The sequence below is a fragment of the Pleuronectes platessa genome, chromosome 20 (genome assembly GCF_947347685.1).
Source record: "Pleuronectes platessa chromosome 20, fPlePla1.1, whole genome shotgun sequence".
NCBI lineage: Eukaryota > Metazoa > Chordata > Actinopteri > Pleuronectiformes > Pleuronectidae > Pleuronectes > Pleuronectes platessa.
The window spans coordinates 20,098,176-20,124,489 of record NC_070645.1 but is presented as its reverse complement, the minus strand read 5'-3'; the positions used below and the strand labels follow the sequence as shown (position 1 = coordinate 20,124,489).

Genomic DNA, 26,314 nt, shown 5'->3' with positions numbered 1-26,314 from the left:
TTTCTAGTCTCATGTTAGAAGGTGAATATCGAAGTTCAGTCCGTCTCACGTGTTAAAATGAGGAATGAGCAGCATCTGGTTAAATTCTACTTTAGTTTAAGTTTCATATTTAAATCTTTGATGCTTTGTCTCTTCAGCTTCACGTGATCAGGATTTAACAAAGATAAGAAACTGAGTCTGTTGTGAAGAAAGAGACAAACAGACTGTGGAGGAAATGTTTGGTCGACTTCTGGGTCGTAAGAGACTTCAGAGATTTTCAAGTAACAATCAGGAGATTTTATTTCATTAAATCATAAAGTCATTCTTGTTTATGCCTTGATTCTGATAGAATGTCGAGTCGTGAAGTCCTTGGATGTTTTCAAACATCTGTTACCTTTACAAAACATTTATGGCATCACGTTCATGTCCAGCAAGTCCTCACTGGTCCATCACTTTGGTCCAGACTCCAGCTATTGGATGGATTTCTGTAAAATGTGTACATGCATGGTCCCTTCTGGATGAACCCTGCTGACTGGGATCATCTGACTTCTCCTCACATCTCAGGGGACATTTGTGTCTCTGCAGCTGTTGCACGGACGACAATAGAAGTTTGTGTTGATCTTCGTGTGCTTTGTGAACGTTGGGGATCTCCTGAGTTTCATCCTCCGCTGCTTTAAGGTCAGAATCTGAGTGGAGCTGGTTCCTGGTCAGGTTTCTCTTGATGGTCAGAATGTCCATCTTGGAGCGTGAGGTAAAAGGTTCGAGGCAGAATTGTTTAAAAACTGGGAAAATACTTCACTGAAAGATTTACAGTGAAAATCACCTCAAACATTGAGATTCAAGCTTTGGTTTTGTTCTCAAAGCTGATTTCACTGTATGAAGCTGCAGAGATGAAACCCTGGACCAGGGTCCTCACGACCTAAATGAAGAGCTTACTAGATTTAAGATTATCCTTCATTAGTCGCACAATGAGGAAATGTTAAACGTGGAGTTTGACCTTTGGAGGAATCCTTTATATTTTTGAGCGGATCCACGTTAACGGATGAACTCGGGGAATTCGTTTTCACCTGTTTTCCTAACTTGGCCAGAAAAGGTGATATTCTCTGTGAAGATGTGAACTTCCAGAGTTCTTGCCTCTTCTTGTTGCCTGATGGTTTGTTGAGCTGTGTCAGGTTGTTCACGTCACATCGTTGATCTACTTTTGTCCGACTTGATGATAGTAAATAACATTATTAATAATAATAATTCCTCATAGTGTGAATGTGGCGTTGAGTGAGGTTCATCCCACGGTTCTTCTCCTTGTTTGTACGTGTGTTTGTGTGTGATGCAGAAGTGTTGTGTGCTGGAGTGTGTGTGGGTATGTGATGCAGGTGCGTTTGGAGTGTGTGTGTGATGCAGGAGTGTTGTGCGTTTGGAGTGTGTGTGGGTGTGTAACGCTTTGCTTTCTCCGCTGTGCTTCGCCTGCTGCCCAGGTAACCCTAAGACCCCGCCCTGCCATGCCATTGGCTCTGCTCAGCCCAATGAGCTCCCTGCTGCTCCCAGTGCCGGCCAATCCCGTAACGGTACAGACCACATGTCTCTCTGTGTGCCACGCCCCCCCCCCCCCCCCCTCCACCCCACACCTTTCCTGCTGTCTCACCTGCAGCTGGTCCAGTGTCTGCATGTCTGTGGACGTCTGTGTCGTGTGTGTGTTCAGTGAAGTGTGTCTGTGGGTCAATGGAGGGTCAGTGTCTTTACAGGGATGTTATGAAGTCTCTAAGAGATCACGTTCACATCTCATTGTCTCCATCGTGGCTAACGGGTGTTTGGGTTGGAGCCGCCACCACACACACACACACACACACACAACGCCACACGGCCACACACACACACACACACACATACAACGCCATACGGCCACACACACTCACACACACACACATTACCCCACCCCCATCCTTATATTACAAAGGGCTGTTCCACTTCCTGTGTTCCCGGCCCAGAGCTGTGTTTAGTGATGCATACATTATATTCTCAACGGGGAACACACACACACACACACACACATGCACACACACATGCATACACACACGCCATACATCATACCAGACGTACACCCTGTCGCTATCTGTGAAATCCATCAGGGCCATGCGACACACAGACACACACCCAAACACACACCAGACATTTTATCCCACAGCTGCTTTTATATATAAAAGCATTTTTAAACATGTTTCTTGTTTTTACCAACATTCTCTTCCTCTATATTTCTGTACATTACTTTATATATAAACAATATAAACACACAGCCGGTTCTCTTCTTCTCTCCGGACGCCCTCACGGTGCGTTCAGGCGCCGTGCGTACGAATCAGTCTCCTCTCCGTCTCACGGGACTTCATCTCTCGATGCTCATCCTCCATCTCACGATGAAGCAGGTTACAGACGCTCTGAGTTCTGCTGCTTCATTTCTGTCTGACATCACCAAGGTTGAGTCATCGATCGGCCGGCTGTCCTCTGTGTGTGCAGCAGTTCTGTGTTTGTCAGGATCAGGACGTTCACTGGATGTATTTGTGATTTACTCTCATGTGCAGTGTGTGTCTGTGGTGCTGATTTGTGATGCTTTATTTTTTATTTTTATCAGTTGTTGATTTCCTGTGTCCACCCACAATGGATCCACCAATGAACAAACAGCTGTCCAGCTCCTCCGCCGCCCTCCACTCCCCGGAGAGAGGTGAGAACAGTCGTTAGATCAGAAGAGCTGATCTTAAATGTCCTGTTTGTAAATAACATATAAACCCTTCATGTAAAGAAACGATTTATAAACTTCTGATGCATCAACCTTATTTAAAATACAAATGATGGATAAAAAAAGACAGCTTTGTCTTCTAAGGAGAATTTGAAATGAGACGGAGGATGAGTTTGAGACAGAGGCTGAATAGAGGAGCTGCAGCTGATGTTGAGGAATTTATTCTTCTTTACTCACGAGTGTTCCTGATTTCTGTGTGTGTCTGTGTGTCTCTGTTTGTCGGCCTGTTTGTCGGTCTGTGTGTCTGCATGTGTGTCGGTCTGTGATCCATCAGTGTCTTTTGTGTCCCATCGAACAGCTTCCCCCAACAACCACAGACCCAACAGAAGTTCCTCCAACCGCAGGAGCATCGCTGGATTCTCTGAAGAGACGTCCAGAGCCAAAACACCCACGGTGAGGCTCCACACACACACACACACACACACACACACACACACACACACACACACATCATGACAGTGCAGATACATGTCGATAACAACACTGAGCATTTCCTTTATATTGATCCATACATGTAGAAATGTAAGATTGTTATAGATAAAGGAAAATAAACTAAAATACATTAACTTGTGGTAGAATTATTAAAGATAATCTCATATGTTTTAACTGTATTTTTATCAAATAAATGTCCAGATTTCTCCAGTTTATTTGAATGTGAAATGATTATTATTAATGTGAATTGGATCTGATTTGCAGGGGGAGACGCCGAACACACCGGTCCGCAGTTCTTCCTTCAGGGCCAACAGTAAAGGCCCGGCTACACCAAAACGGTAGGAAACACACACACACACACACATACACACACACACACACACACACACACACACACACACACACACACACACACACACCGGATGACCTGATGTGGTGGTGTGTGTTTCAGGGTGAGATCGAACAGGAGCCGCGCTCAGTCGCCCTGCTCTCCGGGACAGTTCCCTCCCTCTCCGCTCAGACAGAGAGCCAGCACCCCCGGCACTGACGACAGGGGTCACTCTGAGGTCAAAGGTCACAGCACCCTGGAGAGGAAATCAACCAAATCTGAAATCTCAGAGAAGAGGATTCCCAAATCCACCAGCAGAGAACTGAACGCAGGTAATGCCACCGGGTCAAACAAGTTTTCCCTTCTCTTTCCTGCACCACCTGCTGACTCACCTGTTCCTCTTCATGTCCAGAGTCTCCAGGGACGCCCACGGGCCGGAGTGTCGGGGGGACCACAGACGCTGAGGAGGCGTCCAGGCTGCTGGCGGAGAGACGACGTCTGGCCCGAATACAGAAGGAGCAGGAGGAGAGACAACGGCTGGAGGACGAGAGGTGGGAGGAAGAATGAATACATCTGTTGTGTGTCATGGGAAAATGTCTCTGCATCATCTCGTTCCCAAACAGAAAAGTACAAAGGACATCTGTGAAATCAGTTTCTTTATTGATTTACAATTGAGTCCATGTTGTTTTTTGTTCATAACTAATGAAAAATCTAAATAGCTATTGTTTAAATCTACTTTGCCCCCTTATTGCTCATCATATTAATCAATTTTGTCCAAAACATCATCTGGTTTGTTGCTACCTTTAGTCTGGATTCAGGTTTCAGCTCCATTTCTAACACACTTGTGTATTTTCTAGAAAATCCTCCCATTTAATAACATGAAAAACTGTCTCAGAGAATATGTTCAGAAAACAGATTTCTGGCTCCGGCTGATTCAAATCTCACAGGTGATTTTGTCATGTGATACTTCAGGCTGCGGGCGGAGGAGGAGCAGAGGAGGCAGCAGGAGGCCAAGGAGCGACAGGAGAGAGCGGTGCTTCAGGCCGAGGAGGAGAGAGTGAGGAGGGAGGAGGAGAAGAGGAGCAAGGAGGAGGAGGAGAGACGACAGAAGGAGCAGAGATGGAAGGACATGCAGGATCAGCTGGACAGAGAGGTCAGCTCAGATTCCCTCTCTTCTCTCAGAGGTAGTTCACTTGGTGGAACCCAAACTCAAAGTGTGTGTCTGCCATGTTGTCTCACTCCAGAGGGAGGAGGCGTTCCTGAGAGCCCAGAAAGAGTCCGAGAGGAAGCGACAGGAGCGAGAGCTGCTGCACATCCAGGAGGAGCAGGAGCGCCTGCAGAGGAAGAAGGTACCGCAGAGAGGATTAGATCTGCTCTGATAGACTCTGTGTCATCACAGCCTCGGAATGCACACGCACAATCACACAACAATAACACAATCTAATATATAAATCCTACCGCAAAGTCGTTTCAAGGCTTCTCATCATATAATGCGATCTTCAGCTGTCATGAAAAAACTCAACTGAAAATATTGTCTATTCAGCATTATATTAACATATGAAAATCCACAATATTATGGAACTAAGTCTCCATCTGCTGCTGAAAATCATTAAATTTGACCTAAAGCTCCAGTAAACTCACTAAATGTAAAGAAATGTATTTATTGTGTTTTACAGAGAATTGAGGAAATAATGAAAAGAACAAGGAAGAGTGAAGTGGAGCCTCCCTCCGGCTCCTCAGGTGAATGTTCTACCTTTTTACTTCTGTCTCTCTCTCTCACTCGTTTCTTCACGTGTTGTCGTTTCCTCCTCTTCTGCAGTTTCCCCATGTTTTATTATACTGGGTGTTAAATATCATCTACAGTGTCTCTGCTCTTTGTTTCTCCAACATAATCAGTTTTATATGAAAGGGAATGAGATCAGTCTCCGCTGCAGTGTGACTCAGCAGTGTCACACGTGCAGGGGGACAGCGCCACCTGATGCTTATTGGCTGTAACTGCACAAGTACACTGCAGGGTTTTAATGACCTCTCAGGCCTGAGGTGTCTTCAGTTACACTCGTGTTTTCACCCCCAGCAGTTTGTTGGTTAGTTAGTTCGTTTGGAAACTACTGAACTTGGTGGAATGATGCATTATGGGTTGGAAAAGAACTCGTTAGATTTTGATGCTGGTCTCGAGTCTGATTTCTCTTTGGTCTGTAACAACGAAACGACTGTGACAAAGCAAAACGCTGTGTTTCGGCAGGAGGTGACATGAGAGCCGAGGCTGCCGCCGCTCTGGAGGAAGACGCCCCGACTCCGGCTGAGGCCCCCGTCATCACGCTGGGGCCCCTGGAGAACAAGAGCTTTGTGGACGAGTTGTCTGACGGAGTCCAGTCGATGGACGTCAGGTAGGAGCCGTGTGTTTCTCCTTCATTTTAGTTTGTCTGCACCGACGTGATGCTCCACAAACTTTATTTCTGTAGCACTTTTCAAAAAGCAGGTTTACAAAGTGCTTCACAGAGATTAAAAACACAAAATACCTGGGGTGTATTTTGAGACTAATTAATAGTTTGGTCCCAGAGAAGCAAGAAAATAATAAAACAAATAAAATGTAAATATAACAGATAAAACCTTCTATTTGTTGAGAAATCAAATCGACTTTTCCTCCTGGTTCAATCACAGGTTCCTCTTCTCCCACGTCTCATTCCTCGGCTCAATATAACTTCTTTACTGCGGCTGTGTTTTGAAAAGTGCTAATAAAGGAAATATTGTGTCTCTGTCATCATCGTTGTTTCTTTAAGTTCTCCATCTGTCTCCATCAGCCCCGTGTCCAGGGAGGAGCAGGCGAGCGCTCAGGAGTTCTCTCCCGTCACCGAGGGGACAGACGGCTGTCCCCTGGAGCACCTGATGGACCTGGACCCCCAGGGACGAGTGCATGGTGCCCAGACGGACCCCTACCCGAAGCTGCAGGCCGGCAGCGGGGTCGGAGACCTCAACAAGAACCTGCTGATTCAAGCGTACAGCGCCGCCTCTGAATCCACCCAGCTCATCCACAGCATCGGCCCCAGCAAACTGGACGTCCAGTAGTCGGGTAAAGACAAGGACAGATGCTGGAGACGCAGTCCGGCTGTTTGAGGCAAAGACAGTTTGCTCATCATGGTCTTGTGTTTTTCTCTCTCAGGTCCTTTTCAGCAGCCGACAGGAGCCAGAACCAAGCAAGAGATCGCCCCCCCCCCCGTCTGCAACTACAACCATCATCACATCACCAGGAACAGCAGCTGATTTCTCATCTGTATTATGAACCAAGCTCTTACTGCTCAGCTTCCAGCCACATGTTCACGCTGTGACTCTTAGAAACACAACAGAGGTCGACTGAAAATGATGTGAAGTATATTTAAGACTGTGCGACCAAAAAGAAGCAGATGTCCATTTGAAAAAGGGAATTTTAGGAAAGGGAAATGACTTTTATTATTTATCTGAACTTAAACTTTGTTCGTTTCTTAAAACTAGAAGCGTAACTTGTAAAGTCTTCACACATTAACCTTGTGTTCATTAACAGATTGAACATGTTTTTACATGTAAGGCGTCTCACTAAAGTTCCTGCCGTGGGATTTTGATCCTTGGACATCTGCTAGTCCCGTCCTGTCCTCTGGGTGTGACCAGGACATCTGCTCTACACCCGACCCAGTTAAAACCAGTATGCCCAGATGCGTTACCTCTAACCATCACTCGAGTATCATTTGCTTTAATCTCCCTGCTTTTGTAAAAACTCTGTAAATAGATGTGTGTGGGTGTTGGAGTCCGTCATGGTAGGAGCAGGGAGCTGTAAGACAGACGCTGTTGTGTAAATCCTGTGTAGCATCTTCAGTGAGGACTAGTTAGTGAAGCTGTGGTTGTAGCTGTGTGGGAGTGTCTCCTCCTCTCAGTGTTTCTGATGGATCCCGTGTGTTTATCTCACCAGCGACTCCTGCTTCTCTGAAACCCAGTGTGTCCTCTGTAGAGTCGTCCCGGTGCTGGAGAAGATCTTATAACCCTGCTGTCCTCCAGTAACACGTTGAGCCTGTAGCTTCGGTTCCTCTGCTCCTCGTCTCTCAGCTGATGGACGCTTTGTGGAGAAGAAGACGAGGAGGGAAAAGGGAGAAACAATGTCTCGTATTTTTATTTGCAGATCAGGAAAATATTGACACAGTGGGTTGTGTGTTCGTCCGGCACTGACTGTAACCACGCAAGCTGTGTTTTATAGTGTGCACTTACCGGTAGTTGTGTGTTTCACTGCTCGCTAGAAGATTACACGTGCGCCTCCGCTCATCCCCCAAACTAAAGTATACCTCACAGATTCACGATAGACTGGTGTTAAAGCAGCGTTCACGCTCAGCTCGCCACCTCCGAGGCCTTAAGCGTCCTCTGTGCTTCACCCTCAGGATCCGTCTCATCCAGCATGTGCACTTTCACTGTTCTAAAGGCCACAAAAGATCCAGAAACTAGAGACACAACAATGTGAGAGGAAGGTTGGATTCCAGGCAGAGGCCCCCAGGGGCCCCAGACGTGTGGACGCTCAGGGCTGTAACTGGGATTTTAGATATACTTGGGTAATAAGTCTACACCCCCCCCCTAAACTCACACCAGGTTCAGAGTATTTAACCTGAATCACATTCTCTTCATTCATTTCAGTCTGGTGCAAAAACCTTCCTTCAGTTCTAAATGTCATTGATTGAGTTTATTTGGCCTAAATCTGTCTCAAACTATTAGAATCAGCCTTAAACATGCAGCGTGTTCAGTATGTGTGTAAATGTAGAATGTAAACTCCTTCCCACCAAAATACTGAGGAGTTCCTCTGTGTCCTCACCTCCTTTGTTTGAATTTATATATCGTACTCATTGGATTCATAATCCCGTATGTGAATGTGTAAAGAAAGATGGTGTTGGTGGAAGTGAGATCAACTGTTTTGGAGTCAGACCTTCTTCAGGGCGAGGAACCAAAGTTGGATCCAAGTGCAAAGAGAGTTTCCTGTAAAAAGCTTCTTGACGTGGAAAAGGTTCTCAGCTCCTGAGTGTTTCCTCGTCACTGCTGCAACCTTCAGCTCGTTGTTTTACGTTTTCACGCTCCTGCCCCCCCGCCCCCCTGTCAGCATCTCCACGTCCTCCGGATTCTGCTGAAGCTCATTGTAAGAGGGTCTCCTGGGTCCCCTTGTATAAGACTTAAAAAAATAAAGGACATAATGTTTATCCTCATATAACTTAAACCCTGTGACACTGCAGCTTGGTGGAATATATCATTGTAGACGTGGTGCATGGATAACTGCTGAAAAAGAACAATAAACTTCATCAAGCCATTTGTGTCGGTGAACTGGGTGAATTAAGAGATGTGTGATACTGGGAAACAGGAGGCAGGTGACAGAGTGAAGTGGAACTTTAAAGATTTAGAATCTGTAGATGATGTTTAGTCTTGAGTTTCACAGTAAGAGACGTGCAGCCACTTTTATTTCAGTATATCTCACTGTTTATCAACTCTATGCTGCACTGACATTAAAACTGATCTGCAAAAACTGGACTGAAGAAGGAACGTTTACTTAAACAGCTGAAGATATTGATTAGAATTTAACACATGGGATCTTTCCAGTCAACACACGAATGAATAAAAATAAACAAATTCATGTTTCAGTCACATCATCACTGAAATAAAACCCTACCTGTGCTCTAACACAGCATGAGCATAGAAGGTGTAGTAATAATAATGAGCTTTACAAAAAAAACACATTCAAAATGTCATAAAACAAATAAAAACATAGTCATAAAATAATACATTTCCTAGACGTGACATAAATAATTTAAATACTGCGATAGAATTTTAATATTTGTTATCATTTACTGAAGTACTTGCAGATATAAACAATCATACAAGCCCTAAAATACCAAACAGTGAATAAAGTGGTTTCAAATAGTAAAATCAAGCCGGAAAATGTCTCTCACATGTTAATTTATCAATAAGAATAATCCAGTTATATATATATATATATAAAACCCTGAAAAGCATAAATCATGTAGTTTTTATTAGTTTAGTTCACAGCTACACTCTGACCAGAGGAACTTATATAAAACATATAACTATAGTTATACTCGTGTCTGTGTTTTTTATTTTGTTGCTGTACAGCTACGGATTTGCACATCCGCTGGTTTTCTTCTGAAAAGGCCGCAGCCGGAAGTGGTGAATCGGGTGTTTAATGAAACATGAAGAGTTGAAGGTTTCAGACATTTTTAAACTTCGCAGGAAACGTACGCGCGTCTGTTCGCATCCGGATCCTGTTCGTGGATCGACACGTTTTTAATTTAACGTCTCAAACGTTTGCTCTTCGCGGTTTTATCGCGCTTGTCCTCGCTGCTGCTAACGTTAGCCGCGTTAGCGTTAGCCGCGTTAGCTTTGCTAGCCAACACTAGCGGGGCCTCGGGTAAGTGCACTGCGCAGCGTTAGCTTAGCTTAGCTAGCATTGTTGATCAGTTTCTGTTAAATGGTATTAAAATGTATTATTACATAAAAATGTGTTTAGTTGTGACTCGAGTAGAAAGTGTTCCAGGTCTTTAACCTGGTTGATATTCTCCTGGTTGATAAAAACATGTTTAGTTAATCTGCTGCAGTGTAATGATCAATTAATAGAATTATATTGAAATAATAAACATCTCTTGTAGTTTCATGTCTTCATTTACGTATATTAAACTGCAGATAAAAAATATCGTGCAATATAAAGTCAAACCTTAAAGAAAACACGAGTTTTTAGTTTACAGTAATAACCAATTGTGTTATTATTTACATAATTAAACTGGACTCTGAAATAACAGAATGATAATATAGTAATTATAATGATGATAATAAATTGGTTGGCAGTCCATCGTTAGTCTTTAGTTAACGGACGGTTCTTGATGAAGCAGTGAATTAACTGATCGTAAACTTCTACTTTCTTTGAAGGTGGAGAATATGTCACGGTCGCGGTCTCCTAACTACAGGTAAACACATTGTCATAATTTAACGTTAAAATATATTTGTATTGAATTTATCAGTTTCAAAAGTGACGTAGTTTATTTCTTTCAGGAGGTTTCAGTGGGAGGAATCCAGCTCTGCTCCTTATAAAGTCCTCACAGAACCAGATAAGAATCCACATCACAGGAGTCACCGCCTCAGACCGACTCCTGAAGAAGACTGGGGCTTTGACAGGGAAGAGATGTACCCAGAAGCCCAGAGAAGATCCCCTCCCTTTCCAGATGACCTTTTCCAGATTGAGCATCACCGCCGTCCAGACGTGGAGAAGTTTTACAACCGAGCGTCTTCACCTCACTATGACGTGAGGGCCTTCGAGGGTCGCAGGCTTTCGCCACCGCGCAATGTCGGAGGGGACAGCGATAGACGCAGGGAAGGGTTTCAAGACCAGAGTTATGATAACAGGGGGAGGTTGCCCCACTCTCCCCCGAGTTTGGTGAGGGAAAGATTGCCACCGAGGTCTCAGGCAGATCCCCAGCAGAGAGAGCCGGGGATGGGCTGGAGGGAGGAGCAGGGCCGAGGCCCAGGGAGGTTCAGAGACCTCAGTCCCGCTACGAGGATAGAAGATCAAAGAAGTGGAGCAGCTAGGGAGAGAGGTAGGAGGAATTTACAGGGTTCCAACAGAGACAGACAAAGGGAGGAGCCACATCAAGAGAGGAGCCCCCCCTTTAAAAGGCAACGGAGGGAAATGGATGACGCCGATCACCCTGGGTAAATTCCAAGCAAAATGCATCGCAGCACTTTCCAAGAAAGAAGAATTCAGACGATTCTCATCTTTATTTCCCATAGAGCAAGAATCCTTCACTCTCTTTCGTCATTTCTTATTTTCCTTCTAACCAAACACTAATCTAACATGTTGCATGGCTTACAGTTGTCTTCCTTTGCCGGCTCTTCTGGCTCTTAACGATGCTGCATGTTTTCTGTTGTGCGTTCTCTAGTTGTTAATGCGAGCAGCAGCTGTAGTCTTTAAGAATCCTGCTACATTGGTAACTATTGCTATGACAAAGACACAGACAAAACAAAGCTAATGTCAACTGTAGATTTAAAAGCATATGTGAAGATGGACATTCCCATGAATCATTGTTGAACCATGTCACCTCCTCTTATGCTGTCACAGGTACAGGGATGAGGAGGAGTTTGGGGAACAGCGTTACTTGGTGGAGACGCCCAGAGATGGGTTTGGAGGAAACACTCAGGGGAGCCTTCCCCGTGGAGATGTCCGACCCATGAGACCACTTGTCATTGAACATGATCACGGTATCGTAAATGTCAAAAAATCACCACAGTGGGAACAATTTGATAAACGCAGAGATCTTGAGTTTAATCGACAGAGGAGTCCCCGTCCTCAAGGCTCCTCGCAGGAGCGGTTCAGGACGTCGGACACACGGCTGGATGATCGGGAAGACGTGAGAGGAGGCCGCTTTCAAGATAATCGGAGAGATTCCAACTATGTTGAGTCTCAGAGGAGCCCTGTGCCGCAAGACAGACCAAATACCATGAGATATGGTAATCGAGATGGGTCTTTGAACCCCAGGGGGACAGGTTGTCCTCGTCCTGGGAGAGGGAGGTTTAATCGTGGACAGGTCGGAAGGGCTGGACCACTCAGGACTCAACCACGCTTACAGCAATCCTCCCAAGGATACCAAGATCTTCCTCATGGAGAGCAAAGACTGGGATATCGACCCTTCAGAGAAGATGGAAACAAGGATCCCATGGAAGGAGTGCCTCGCTGGTCAGGAGAAGGCAAACTTCAAAACAAGCCCCGGAGTCTGGAGCAACACTTACTGAGGGATGACCTGGACCCCAAAATGCCCCGTGGATGGAGTGACAAGAAAACCAGTAACATGGCCGCTGTGAAGGAGGAAACGTTAACCATCAAAGTAGACATGACCCGACCCATTAACCAGAACAGGTAGAGTATGTTTTATTACAACTATCAAGGGTGAGTGGTGGAAGTTCACACTTCTTTCTCAGCTCATGAAGCGCTGCTGCAGGAAGAGGAAACAAACGACCGGGAGAGAAACTGAGAATCGACCTTTTCATCGAACTGGATTCGATTGTCGTTGATCCAAACACTGATGTTGGCACAATTCAATGATGTGCTTTGGCTTTACTCAATCAAGATGCCACGCAGAAGATTCTCCAAGTGACTAAATATCTTTTCACAAATGTAAAGTTGCCCTCACATGAAGAAGTGACGTGGCACCAGAAAGAGCTGCTGTTCAAACTGAAGACCCAGGAAATGCTCTTCATCCTGAAGAAAGAGATCTGGAGCTGAGCTTTGGGAAAGTGACCATGTTGTCGTCAACAGGCGTCGTCACCTTTTCAAATGAAGACAAGTTCCATTAGAAAGAGATTTCAGCTGCATCGGATTCTTTGTACAAGAGATGAACTACACGGCACTAATACTTTTGGGAGAGTTACCTGAAAACAAGATTCACAGGTGAAGAAGGACCTGATGAACGGGGACGACAGGAAACCGGAGCAGCTCAGGATGACTTCATTCTGCTTTGTCAAAAACTAGACGAAAAGGAGCAAGAACAGGACTGAACAGAACTGAACCTGGTCTGGTTGAAGACCACAAATATTGTTCAAGTTTTCATCAAGTTTTTCCTTTATTGGTGAAATCAGTTGGAAAGAAGACGTATCACAATATATAACAGAGGAGAGGCTCTGGCACTCGAGGCAGCAGATTCAAGCTCCAGTCATCATCTCACATGTCGGTTCTTCTCAAGGATTCCAGAAGAGGCAAGAATATAAAGATCTCCCTCTACAGTGAGGAGGAGTGAGCTGCAGCAACGGACCATCACACTGTCACTGTGACCTGAAGTGAAACCAAAGACTCCTCAAAGAGCCTTTTGATAAGACCGGACCCAGACTGATTCCTCGTCACTGTAGTTATTTCACTCTGAAGCTGGTGTGACACACTCTCAACACCATGTCTTCTAGAAGGAGGTGTTGAAGGAATGATGCTATGTCATCACCCAGTAGAGTGGAGTTTGGTGTAAACTTCCAGAACAAGTCTTCGGAGTTTTTGAAGCCAGTTTGACTGGAAATGAAAAACTGTCCTTATGTCACCTTGAGAAGACATTTTTGCAGATGAGCAACATCAGTACTCGACAAATCTGTGTGTGAGACAACGATGATCCCTTTGTGTGAGCTCCTGATCGATGCTGCACCTGCCCCCCCTCGTGTGACGTCTGACCACCGACTCATCCGAGGAACAGTCGGTGTCCAAGTCATGAGGCGTAAAATCCTGGAAAGATTGTTTCCCTGCATGTTACAGAGGAGAATTCCAGCAGTGGAGGCACAGACGAGGGTGATCTGTGAAAACGTGGATGCTCAGATGTGCAAGTATCAAAGCTCAAGTAACTTGTGTCTCAAAAGGAGGAACCAAGAACCAGGAAGTATTTATGGATGGATGTTTCAGTGCTCTGCGAAGAAGAAGAAGACCATGGTTTGAGAGTGTAAACAGAAGAAGAGAACATCTGAGATGACTTCACACGATGCTTCAGAGTTTTATTTGAAGAGCATGTTCACAGTGATGATCCACGTTGGAAGAACACAGCACAGGCTGGGAAATTGTGGAAGAACCGGGAGTGTTTCTGTTCATGGTTGATGGAAGATCCAAATGAGCAGCTACTGGAACCAGCTCCTGTTAAATCAGTGTCATTTTGGAAAGAGGATCCAGAGCATGTTCTCTCTGGGGCTGCATCCACACGTTCATGTTCAGAAAAACATGAACAGCTAAAGAGTCGTCGTCTTGTCCAGAGTGAAATGAACTGAGATGGAAATGAAACGAGCTTCAGCAGCTTTGTCGACAGTGATCACAGCCAAAGTAGCTGGTAAATAAGGAAACGTGCCAACCACTCATTCTTGTTCTTGTTCTTGTTAAACAGCATAAATGTAAATTCATACCAGAAGAAACGGAAGCAATGAACAATCTACAACAAGGAGAAAATAAAGCTGTCAATATAATCATGGATGATTCTAAATTGAGAAATTGCAGCGTCATGAAGATTATCCCCCATATACCAGTTTTTTTTTTTTAAAGAAGAAATTGAAGCCATGAAGTTGAATGGCCCCTAAGTGAAGCAACATCTGTGCTGTGAAGAGCAGAAATCAAAAGATCCTGGAAACGTACTCCTGCTTATCTGAGAAGTTCAGGCCATGAACGTAATGTTCAATTCAGATAAATGGAGGAAACCTCTGCCTCATCAGTGACGTCTGGAGCAGAAAATAGATTCTACAGCCATAGATAATAATCATCATCATTACAGTGGAAAGGAATTTAATCTATTGACAAAACCATGGAGAAGTTGAGACGTCGTCAAATCTGTCAAAAAGGAACATTTGAAGCCATGAACAGAATCGATGATTCCGACAAATCAAACTGTGTCACAGATTTTGGATCGAAAAACTTCACAAGCATCAAATAAAATGCTGAAGATCGTGTTGTAAGACTGGAGTCACCCCCCCCCCCCCCCCCACCCCCCGTGAGGACCAGTGGTTCGAACTGAACCAACTGAGTCACACTGAAGATCAGATAAAAACAAGAGCAGAAGTGTGAACTTTCACCCGACCTTTTAACTCACCTGTCTGTTTAAAGAGGTTTAACCTGGTTTCACATGAACTTCCACTGGAAGATGAGAATCCGTATGATTTTGTGCGTTAGAGCTCGACCCCCCCCCCCCCCCCCCCTCCTCTTTCTAGTTAACAGTGTTTTAGTTAGTGTCGTATGTGGACCATGTGAAAGGTAAGTGTCGGGTAAGGTAAAGCTGTTTGTAATCATCTTCTTTAGCTCATACATGTGAGTATTTCAGCTAAAATATTCAGACTCACACTGAGAAGATTCATTTATTTTCCCCTGGCCACAGTAACTAGTGGCCTAAAGCTCTCATGAGTACGTGAGTCACTTTCAGCTCCGAGTTAAACAAGGAAACTGTCAGAACTGCAGTTCATCAAACAGCACTTTGCAGCTGTTCAATCCAAACTTCCTGTTTTATGAGTGTTTACAAACTGCAGATTTCTTAGTCCGTTATCTTGTAGACAAAGGTCAAGTCATTTATCTTCTGTGTATCATTTCATCATGTTTTTAACCTTCATCTCCCACCTCCTCCTCCTCCTCCTCCTCCTCAGCAGCTTGCCGAGTTACTCCACAGAGAGGCAGCTCTCTTTAGATCTGGTCAACGTGGGGCGGCAGCGTCTCGACTTCCTGCCCATGCTGGAGCACTCGGGCACATATCAAGAGACGCCCATGCACACTGGGACGTTTGCCCAGGAAATCATCACGCTGGTGCACCATGTCAAAGGTCAGCACAGCGCCCACTGGTCTTATCTGTACCTGTCGGGATGTAATGGTGAAACAAACTGAACCTTTGGAACCAGGTCACCTCATACAACCACATTTTAGTTCACTCAGTCCAGACTCTTATTTGGATCTGCTTGTTTTATATCACAATCCTCCTTTGTGGAAGTAGAGATCAACAGTTGGCCTGATTATTATAGATCTTGGCAGAATTTATTTTATTCTAACTGATTGCAAAGCACATGGAACTTTCACTGGTCGAACCAGCACATGGTTCCTTCTACAAATAAACAAATGTCGGCCACTATTATCTGATATGTTTTTGAGTAGCTTTATATTGTAGATAAGTATAAATAAATAAGTGTTCTTGTCTGTGCTTGCAGAGCAATATTTCCGAGATGATGGCCTCACCCTGAACGAGCGTTTCTCAGTTCCTCAGACAAGTGGCTTCTCTGAGGAGGAGCCGGTGGAGCTGACGCTGGATGAGCGGTTCAGTTCAAACCGGTGCGTCTGGACGGTTCTTGTTTTCACTCATTCTACTGGTTCTGATATATTGGTGCTGAAGTCTGAAACGTATCACAAACAAAACACTAGCATCAAGATGAAGAGTAATATTGAAACAGGAAGTTGTGTTTTTCTCCTCTGCAGAGGCTTCAGTCTAAACATGAACTCGCTGCAAGAAGACGATGAGCCTCTGTTCTCCAGACTGGAATCCATGCAGGTCATTAAACCACTCTCTTTCTCAAACCACCGTGGCTTCCTGAAATCTGACTGTGGATCAGCAGAGATAATTGTAGTTCTATGGGAATTTTCCTGATGAATCCACAAGTTGATTGTTTTGTGCTGATGTTGTGGTGACAGGGTTTGAACCAGCAGCTGGTGCAAGACCCGGGGGATCTGAGGCACGACCTGGAGAGGAGGAGGCAGGAGAGACTGGAGGGTGTGATGGTCACCATACCAGGGGGGGGTATGTCACAGCGCCCCCTGGGTCAAGTCAGGTGAGCCAACGTTTTCATGTTTCATGTATCACTGTGGTCCTCAACCGCTCGGGTCAGTGTTATCATCTTAACTTTCAATAACTTCATTCTTCTGCCACTTGCTTGTGTCAGTGAGCCAGAGTTCATAGACGACATGTCTCCGCTGGAAGAAGACAGATTCTCCACTTGGCCAGAAGAGCAGAGCAGGAGACAAGAAGGCAACATGGTGAGTGTTAAAGAACTCTGTTAAAGTGTCGCTTCAGTCGAGTGATGGGGACGATTTATGCTGCTCTCAGATCTGCACTGAAGTCCAAACATTCTCCTGAATATTTCTGGAGGGGCTGCACGATCCAGTCATCAAACTGACTCCAGTCTTTTTCTCCTTTTTTCTTTAGGTACCAAGAAGAGGAGCTTCGTTCCGACTGAACTCCCAACGCAGGAACAACCGCTTCATTAACCAGGCTGGACCAATGAGGCGACAGAACAACCGCAGCAACCCTGCAGGTAAACCATTAACACCACTGAAACCTGAAACTGTCAAACAGTCACCACCAATTACCCCAATTGAGACTAAAGGCACCAAATCTGCTTCAGCATCGCTCCCATCACTTTGTTTTTCAGCCATCATCTAGCAAACAAACTACATTTCCCATCATGCATTTCACGTCTCCTGTGTTCCAGTGAATCACAATTTGTTTAAACAGTCACACTTTGAAAAACAGTGTCATCGTGGAGGAGATGCACTCGTCTCATCCGGCTCTTAAAGGTGTATACACGTGCACGTTGTTCTGGGGGATTCTCCCTTGGACCAGTTGACCCATTACACATCAGCTTCTGATCCGTCCTGAGCTCGTCCCTCCCATCCGTCCTCTCTCTGGTCCAGTCCTGTTCTGTTGTCCATGTTCTGTTGTCCCTGCCCTGGATCCCTCTGACGCCTCTCTCTGATTCTCTGCTGCTCACAGGTCCGACCTGGTGACCGGGCGCTGGAAGCGTATTTCATGTGGATGATGCAGATTTTCTTTTTTACTAATGACACGTCTCATAAAAACCAGCCAGTTGAATGAATTTTGGTATTAATTGAACCCGTGTTGATTCTGATTGACTGAAGGGATGAAACCCTGACGCTTGTGGCAGCAGCGGATTTGATTTAATGTGAAACGTTGAAACCTGTCGTGCTGGAGGTTCACGATCTTGCTTCTTTCTGTTTTTGCTTAACATTTCATTTCTATTCATTAATAAGTAAATGTATTTAACATTTAAATCACAACGTAGCGAAATTAACCCGAAGAATCTGTGAAGATGAAACTGAAAAGCTCGACTTTGACCGAGTGAGGTTTGGGATCCTGGTCGATCGTACATGTGAAGGTTTCACTTCTATTTGATGTTTATCTATGTCGGTACATTATTACAGTAACCAGCCTCTGTGACACGTGAGCTCCACCTGCTGCTCCTCCTGGTTCCCGTCTCAATAAAAACACTTGTACAGTTGGATTTTGTCTGATTTCTTTTTCTTTTTTAAATCCATCTTGTTGCTGAATGGTGAGTTCAGATTTGCGATTACATAAATCCAGAAAGTGTGTTGTACTTTATTTTGTCCTTGACAGTTACATCAGTGTTTTTGTTAAGAGTTCTGGTTAAATCCTGCTTAGAAAAGAGTTGAAAATACATATAATACGAATCCAGTATTTGAACAAACATGTTTTAAAATCTGTTTATTTCAAACGTTGGGTGAAAATTCATAATAAAAAAACGCTCAAATATTCACTTTTAAACCTTTAACTCAGTTTACGAGCTTCAAAAACTGGTCCACAGCAACTTATGTTTTCAGAATAAAACTCACATCATATTAACATAACAGATAAACACAGATTCACCCCCCCCCCCTCGCTCCCTCTGTCATGAAGACTGACTTTATAAAATACGTGCACATCAACAAACCACAAACCAAACAAGAGGTTGAGAACCGTTTGGTTTTAAGGCACAGAAACAATAACATCTTCAGACCTGACATGAAACTGAAAAAATATAAGTTTTCAACTTTTAAAAAATCAAAGATTTACAGCTTTTAAAAATGGAAATTGCACATTGTTTGATGTAATGTTTCCAGAACAATGTAGTGGGCATTACCCAGTGTTTCCCACACACTCTATTTATCTGCTGTTATTTATTCTAGAGGCTGATTTTAACAGGAAGTGAAGAAACAGTTTTAAAAATAAAAGCTTAATTTATTCAGACATAGACTAAAAGAAGTGTTTTTATTTTAACCGTAATGAGGCTTTTAATATTTTCTATTTATTTAAGCACCTGAAGAATGTTTGTCTTTAATAAAAGTCCCTCAGTGAGGAACAAGACACTGGCTTCACGTTCAGGAGCCGTCCTGTCGTCCATCTTGGTTTTACAGTCTAATGGAAACAGGTCAAGGACAGGAGACTCTTTATTTTCTCTATTTTCAAACTAAAACATGATTCTATGTTTCATTAAAGCTTGAAATCACTGAAACTAGATGTAAGTTTATAAAATATTCTACATGCATTGTGTTACTTCTGTTACACTGTGTGTACTCAGTGTGTACTTGTACTGACAGTGTCTCTGCAGTTGCAGGTGTGTGTTTCCTGACCTCAGTCTCTTTAACAACACGCTGACTTTCCAATAACCAGAAGTTCTCCAGAGCAGCAGATTGTTCGTCTTCTTCAGCCAATGAGGAGGCTGCCACTCCCCCTGTGGGTCCCCCGGGGGTCCACCTGGGGGCGGGACCCCCCCACAGTGCCCAGGGGACATCTGGGTTTCCTCCAGAAGGTTCAGGGGTGAGTGGAGACGTGTTTCCGTGGAGGGAGTTTGTGGTGAGGGCGTCAGAGGCGAGAGTCACAGGGCAGAGGTCGAAACGCCACCTCCATGTTCTCCTCCATGATGATGTCAAAACGACAGATCAAAGGCCTGAACACACAGAAAATGACAGTTATACCTTTTATCTTGATTTTCTTCTTTTAGTCTTGATTGATCGTGAGTGAGATTTTCTGGGTTCTGCTTCTCAGTCGTGACAAGTTGCTGCTTTTCTGCCTCATGACTGAATCTCCCTGAGTCGTGGTGAAGAGCAGCACTGACCTCTCGGGTTGATCCAGAGGCGTGAAGCGGATCCTCAGCAGGCGGATTTTGTATCGAGGTCCGATCACGTTGCCGGTGTTGATGCGGATCGAGATCTTCTGGACCGGCTGCAGATCCTCATCGAACTGGGCCAGCAGGCGGGTGGAGGTGTACTGCTCCAGCCGGTACAGCTTACTGCCACAGACCAGGAGGAGTTTAACGATCACATGGAAATAGAACGAGGCTTCTTGATGGATCAGAGACTATAGTTGCCACGTTTACAGTAACTTTACTTAAATCATCTTCTGACGTGTGGATGCATAATCATGTTTTTCTAATTCCTAACTAGAAATGTTGGATTCCAGGTGCTTCAGTGACTCACTGGTCTATTCGAGCCTCGGTGAAGCTCCTGCCGCTGTGCAGCCGGATGTAGACCACCCCCCAGCGCAGGTACTGGTTCCAGGTGACCATGTCCACTCTGTAGCTCAGCTCTGACAAACAGGACACAGACAATATCACACAGGACTTTCATTTCTAAATGAAATCATCTCCGCTCACACACAGGATCCAGATTCTTTACTTTAATCAAAGCCTCATGCATCCTGCAAGTATTCAACAGAGAAATGTTCTTCAAAGTATTTTGTCTACAAGTACTCTGTTGCAGAAACTACATAAATGCATTCATTACATTTAATTACTGCAGTATTAGTTGTTGCTCTCATGTTAAAGTAGGTCAGATGAGTACTTTGTTAAAATATTTGAGATAATTAAATGTTTTGGTCTTTAAAATCTTCACTCATTTCCTCTGAAGTCTAATTAATGAAAAAGTAGTAAAATAATGTAAATATAAAAGTACAGTCGCCTCTAAATTGTAGTAAAACCTTGTTTAATTGATTTCCTAAGGGCCTGTGATGTGTGACGGTGAGACTCACTCCTGTAGGGCAGCGACGCCGTGGTGCTGAAGAAGACTCTGGTTTGTCCGAGTCGCAGCAGAGGCTCCGCCCAGCGGCTGAAGTCGTAACCTGCAGGTGATCTCAGGTCAGTTCTCATCGCTCACCAGCTCAACTCGCTCAGTTCAAACAGAAACGAGCTGTGACACAAACGTTTGAACCCTGAGACCTCTCCTTTGTCTTCAGGGGGACCGGAGGGGACTGCACCACCTACCGAGGACGGGGCAGGACGCCGGTCTGAAGGCCTCGCACTGCAGACACCGCCCGTCCAGGAAGTCGCTGTAGGAGGAGCAGGGGTACCCGGTGAGGCTGCAGGTCCGGTTCAGAGCGCACAGGTACAGGAACATCGAGCGCTGGTGGTCACACACAAAGTAAGATTTACCTGTGGGGGGGGGGGGGGGGGGGGGAAGAGATGATGCTGCATGTGAGTGTGTGTGTCATATTTTCTGATGTCTTTTTATGTGTGTGAGTGTGTGTTTACCTGCAAAGATGGTTTTGGGGCATCCTGGTTGGTCGGCTCCACCGTTGGCGTAGAAATCGATGTGACCGTGAGCTCCTCTCAGACCGAAGGCTGAACATGGAAAACACGTTCTGTCAATCAAGTTCATTTAATTTAAGAATCTTTCACAGAGCAAAATGACAAAAGCCCAAAGGTTATGAATTCAACCATAAAAGAGTCGGATAATAAAATATTAACATTTAGCAGGTGGAACATGAACCAGACTAAAAACTCAAGGTAAAGATGTTTCTGTCGATTCAGGTCGTTCTCATGTTACTGATGTTTGTTCAAGTGTTTCTGATCAGTTTGGTTTGAATCGGTTATTTGATGATGAACAGGCTGAGACGTGATGATTGACAGCTGACACTCAGGTGATATTTAAAGTCACATCTCATCCAGACCCCTCATTGTGATTGATCATTGTTTATCATGAGTTCAGTTTGATTTCTAGAGGCTCACAGTTCATGTCGGTGTGAAGGACGTCCACGAACATGGCGTCGGAGGGATCCAGCCTCTCCTCCGGTGAGGCGCTGGTGAACATCGGCCCGGCCGGGTCCAGACCTGGAGAGAGAGAATAAAAGAGAGTCGACTGAGACTTGTGTAAAACTTTTGATTCCAAATCCGTCTCTGACACTAAGACGGAGAATAGAACTGTTTCTTGGTATGAGTGGTATTTCAAGTTCTGTATCTCTGTTTGCAAGAAACAGGAACATTAAAAGTAAACATGTTTAAAAATGATTTATGAATAAGATGACAGCTTAAAGACTTTTCTGAATCTTTCCCTACAGCTACAGTCGGGTCCTGTCCTCACCTGTGATGCGTCCGATCCGTCCCTCCAGGTTCGCTCCCACGAATCCGGCCAGGTGAGCTCCCAGGCTGACGCCGATGAGGTGGACTGAACTCAGAGAGGCTCCTTCCTCCTGCACACACACAGACACCAGACTGTTGTTTACCACTCAGCCACAGCTACAGACGCTACCTGTCTGTGGTCTGGTGACTCGTCCTCTCACCTCCATGGTCGTGATGAACCCGGTCAGGTTGTGTGCGGCCTCCCTCGTGTAGGCCACGGCGATGAAGTAGTTGAGGTTCGCCGCCCCCTTGTTCCAGTCCACCACGATCACGTTCATGTCCTGCTGCTCGGCCAGCAGGCGGACCAGGTGGTCGATCCAGATGGGGGGGGCTCCGGTGGGCCGGTAGCCGTGGATGACGAAGGCGGTGGGACGGGAGAGGTTGAAGAGCGGCTGGGAGGCCGGGTGCTGGTGGTTGATCTCACGGCCGCAGTCCAGGTTGTCTCGGGTGTAGAGCAGCAGCCTCACGTACAGACTGGTTCCCATGAAGCAGTGGGACAGGTTGAGGTCCGTGAAGCTGTCGCAGGGCTCGCCCCCCCCGCTCTGCTCCTGACCTGAGGGCGCAGAACAGGGCGACAGCTGAGGCTCATGGGAAAATAATCATTTGTGTATTTGATCGTGAAACAAAGCAAAGGACGAGAACAGCAGCCACATTCACTGAGGTCATGAACCTGCAGGTCGGAGAGGTCAAAGGTCAGAGAGGTGTGACAGTAAATGGTGAGGTCACTTCTTTGTCTGGTTTGACCTCTTCAGCTCCGACAGGTGAGGATTGAACAGGAGCCGGGATAACGGAGAGTCTGAGGTGCTGCAGAGTGAATCACGTCTGGGAAAACACTCGGTGGTGAGCGGCTGACATGAAGCCTTTTGTTCAGCGCCATCTTGGTTTTTTGAAACCATACACACGGTGCTTTATGAACTGGATCATAATCTATAAAGTGAACATGTGTTGAAGAAGACTTGAAACTAGAGATTGAGAAATTAACTCCTGAGGAAAATGTTCACTGACGTTAGAGACTCTGCATTTCTCATAATATTTTGTGTCCCTGCTGGTGACGCCTCGTTGTCCGTCCCTCTGTCCCTCTCTCCCTCTGTCCCTCCATCCCTCTGTCCCTCTGTCCCTCTCTCCCTTTGTCCCTCTGTCCCTCTGTCCCTCCATCCCTCTGTCCCTCTGTCCCTCTCTCCCTTTGTCCCTCTGTCCCTCCGTCCCTCTCTCCCTCCGTCCCTCTGTTCCTCTCTCCCTCTGTCCCTCTGTCCCTCCGTCCCTCCGTCCCTCTGTCCCTCTGTCCCTCCGTCCCTCTCTCCCTCCGTCCCTCCGTCCCTCTCTCCCTCCGTCCCTCCGTCCCTCTCTCCCTCCGTCCCTCTCTCCCTCTGTCCCTCCATCCCTCTGTCCCTCTGTCCCTCTCTCCCTTTGTCCCTCTGTCCCTCTGTCCCTCCATCCCTCTGTCCCTCTGTCCCTCTCTCCCTTTGTCCCTCTGTCCCTCCGTCCCTCTCTCCCTCCGTCCCTCTGTTCCTCTCTCCCTCTGTCCCTCTGTCCCTCCGTCCCTCCGTCCCTCTGTCCCTCTGTCCCTCCGTCCCTCTCTCCCTCCGTCCCTCCGTCCCTCTCTCCCTTTGTCCCTCTGTCCCTCTGTCCCTCCGTCCCTCCGTCCCTCTCTCCCTCCGTCCCTCCGTCCCTCTCTCCCTCCGTCCCTCTCTCCCTCCGTCCCTCTGTCCCTTAAATCCTTTAGATTTGGTGCAAACGCTCACTTGGACTAAAAGATGAACTGATCTGTATTTAGCAGACACGGATCAGGCTGCTATAAAAAAACACCTCATCCCCTCAGCACCCGCCCCCCCCCCTCCATGAACACAACAGGTGATTACAGCTGTCAGTCAAACAGGGAGGGCGGGGCTACAGGGTGGAACATGGCCCCAATACAACCCCACATTAGTAGAGTGTGTGTAACGGATGAATGGCCGACACACTGTGTGTGTGTGTGTGTGTGTGTGTGTGTGTGTGTGTGTGTGTGTGTGTGTGTGTGTGAGCGACTGTATGTTTACTTTTACAGCAGCAGACAGAAGAGATGCAGGCTTTTCTATTTTAACTTCAGATGATGGGTTGACTTTAAATAATCTGTTCCTTCCTGCACCTCGCTAAGCTCTCTGTACACACATACACACACAGACACACACACAGACACACACACTAAGTACGACACACTCATGTTCCCTCCTCGCTGATAAGGATGAACTCTCACTTCTCCCCAGAGGATCTTTTTAAAGTGAGGACTAAAGAGCTGTGGGTGTTTCTCTTACCTTTGCAGAGCACCAGTAGTCCCAGCAGACCCACAAGTCTGCAGGTCAGCATCCTTCCACCGACCACTAGAGGCAAACAGGGAAGGAAGGAGGTGAAGAGGAGGAGGAGAGAGCAGGAGCTCTCAGTGCCGAGTGAAGGAGGTGACTGAGGGAGGGAGGGAGGGACTGTTGGGGAGATAGAGAGAAAGAGAGGGAGGAGGGATAAGAGGGTCGGTTTGTAGAAGGATGGAGAGGTGGAGACAACAAGAGAGGAAGATAACATCTCAATAAGTTATTAATATTGTGTTGGACTTCTGGATACTATCCTTATTGCTTAGCATGTTGTGTATCATGTCAAACACACAATCTGATATTGTTCCAGTGCTGAGAGCAGAGTTATGAGATTAAAGTGACAGAGTCTGTTTTGCATCTTTTCTTATTTCATCTTCACTTCTGTTCAAACTGTGTTTTATAGTAGAAACCAGACAAAGTACAGCAGAGGGACGTCAGCTCTTCTGGGCTCAGGGGGCTCAAACCGACGGGCCGGGAAATCTGTGCCCACAAACGTTGGAGCCCCACCAGCGCTGGTTATTAATAACTCCACAGACTGTGACCACACTGCACCCAGCCCATGCTGCCCTGTACTCACTGTATCTCTACAGGAACACATGTAATTTAACATGGAGAGAGAGAGCAGGGCCCTGCATGCACACACGCTTCAAACCCAGTGACACTGAGTTAGAGCCGGAAATCACTGAGTCAAAGACAGAGAGACACAGAGAGACACTGTGGACTCGCTGTCCTCTGCACAGTCTGTGTCCATCAGGTGACGCGTCCAGCGACACAACGAGTCTCTGAGTCAGAAGTTTGATTTCACCTCAGTTTGCTTCTTCTCTTTTTTTTATCATCGTACAAACTTTACGAATAGGAATAAAAACATTTTGTTTAAGAGCAAACTTTACGCAGTTGTACGATAATATTATTGTCGTATTTTACAGTAAAGTACAAGTTAATAGCTAAGAACACTGACACGTGTGTTGTCAGCTCTGCAGACCTGGACTGAACTGATGCAGCAGATGAATGATCAGCGACAGGTCACGATGTCCTGCTCGGCTAAACAGCTTATTTCTGGAGGCCACGCCCCCGTCAGTCACATGACCTGACTCAAAACTGAGACGTGGTTTATTAAACCAGTTTCACTGTTTCTCCCTCAGAGTGAAACTCAGACGACTCAGTTTGAGACTGAAACACGAAGCAGTGACGTTTTCTGATTCTCAAGGAATTAAAGACTCATCTGATTTCCCCTCCACACCTGACCCCTGACCTTTGGATTCCCACTTAGATATGTGAAGACCCATGGTTAGAAGAAAGTACCAGAAACATGTCCTGCTGGTTCATATTTAAAAAATGAGACAAGCTGTGAGTTCATTGAGATAGAAACCGTTCAACCTTTGAGTTCCTGCTCCTGGATCATCTGATCCAGAACCGACGCTCAAGTTCAGGTTAAACCTGGAGCTGCGTCTCCTCCAGTGAATGAGTGTGAGGCTGCTGCAGGAGCCGGGGGGGGGGGGGGGGTCTGATGTTCTATTATAAGAGTCCTCAGCCAAAGCTGCCGAGATAATCACAGCTCAACCGAGGGACCCGAACATTTTCAGGTGTTAAACTGCAGCTTTAGGTCTTGATAATAGGATCCGACATGCATCCGCTCTCTGACACCATGAGCTGGACTTTCTGTTGTTACTGGACGGACCTCGATCCCTTCATGTGTCTGTGAGTTGTGTTCTGACTCCCGTGAGCAGACACCACCCACCCATCAACACGTGGCTTTCTGCTTCCTACTGGTGAATT

The 26,314-nt window shown here is 45.8% G+C and overlaps 3 protein-coding genes across 6 annotated transcripts in view; 2 read left to right on the top strand and 1 right to left on the bottom strand.

The window, feature by feature from the left end:
* Window positions 1-6,590, top strand: part of map7d2b (MAP7 domain containing 2b) — an 8,084-nt gene extending 1,494 nt beyond the window's left edge. Inside the window, exons 2-12 of the mRNA XM_053412051.1 lie at window positions 1,452-1,541; window positions 2,600-2,689; window positions 3,039-3,157; window positions 3,461-3,534; window positions 3,648-3,856; window positions 3,937-4,075; window positions 4,497-4,677; window positions 4,769-4,873; window positions 5,201-5,264; window positions 5,767-5,911; window positions 6,305-6,590. Coding sequence (XP_053268026.1) covers window positions 1,452-1,541; window positions 2,600-2,689; window positions 3,039-3,157; window positions 3,461-3,534; window positions 3,648-3,856; window positions 3,937-4,075; window positions 4,497-4,677; window positions 4,769-4,873; window positions 5,201-5,264; window positions 5,767-5,911; window positions 6,305-6,590 — 1,502 coding nt within the window. The remainder of the gene's footprint in view (window positions 1-1,451; window positions 1,542-2,599; window positions 2,690-3,038; window positions 3,158-3,460; window positions 3,535-3,647; window positions 3,857-3,936; window positions 4,076-4,496; window positions 4,678-4,768; window positions 4,874-5,200; window positions 5,265-5,766; window positions 5,912-6,304) is intronic.
* Window positions 6,591-10,284: 3,694 nt separating this feature from the next.
* On the top strand, window positions 10,285-18,305 carry zgc:112982 (uncharacterized protein LOC503771 homolog). 4 transcript variants are annotated; one of them, XM_053412542.1, is made up of 10 exons: window positions 10,286-10,501; window positions 10,587-11,243; window positions 11,650-12,444; window positions 15,672-15,844; window positions 16,224-16,344; window positions 16,489-16,561; window positions 16,702-16,838; window positions 16,950-17,043; window positions 17,213-17,321; window positions 17,630-17,733. In XM_053412542.1, the coding sequence occupies exons 1-10, from the start codon at window positions 10,473-10,475 to the stop codon at window positions 17,653-17,655; spliced, it is 2,214 nt and encodes a 737-aa protein (XP_053268517.1). In that variant the 5' UTR covers window positions 10,286-10,472; the 3' UTR covers window positions 17,656-17,733. The 4 variants fall into 4 exon arrangements, with proteins under 4 accessions (XP_053268515.1, XP_053268517.1, XP_053268516.1 ...); XM_053412543.1 differs by lacking the exon at window positions 17,630-17,733 and adding an exon at window positions 17,780-18,305 and having other exon boundaries at window positions 10,289-10,501; XM_053412540.1 differs by having other exon boundaries at window positions 10,285-10,501; window positions 17,213-17,764.
* Window positions 18,306-19,666: 1,361 nt separating this feature from the next.
* Window positions 19,667-24,607, bottom strand: lipib (lipase, member Ib). Its single transcript, XM_053412544.1, has 10 exons — window positions 24,488-24,607; window positions 22,358-22,749; window positions 22,159-22,267; window positions 21,807-21,908; window positions 21,330-21,419; window positions 21,063-21,230; window positions 20,831-20,920; window positions 20,281-20,389; window positions 19,920-20,093; window positions 19,667-19,751 (listed from the first exon to the last, which is right to left on the bottom strand). The coding sequence occupies exons 1-10, from the start codon at window positions 24,537-24,539 to the stop codon at window positions 19,667-19,669; spliced, it is 1,371 nt and encodes a 456-aa protein (XP_053268519.1). The 5' UTR covers window positions 24,540-24,607.
* Between the last annotated feature and the right edge of the window lie 1,707 nt (window positions 24,608-26,314).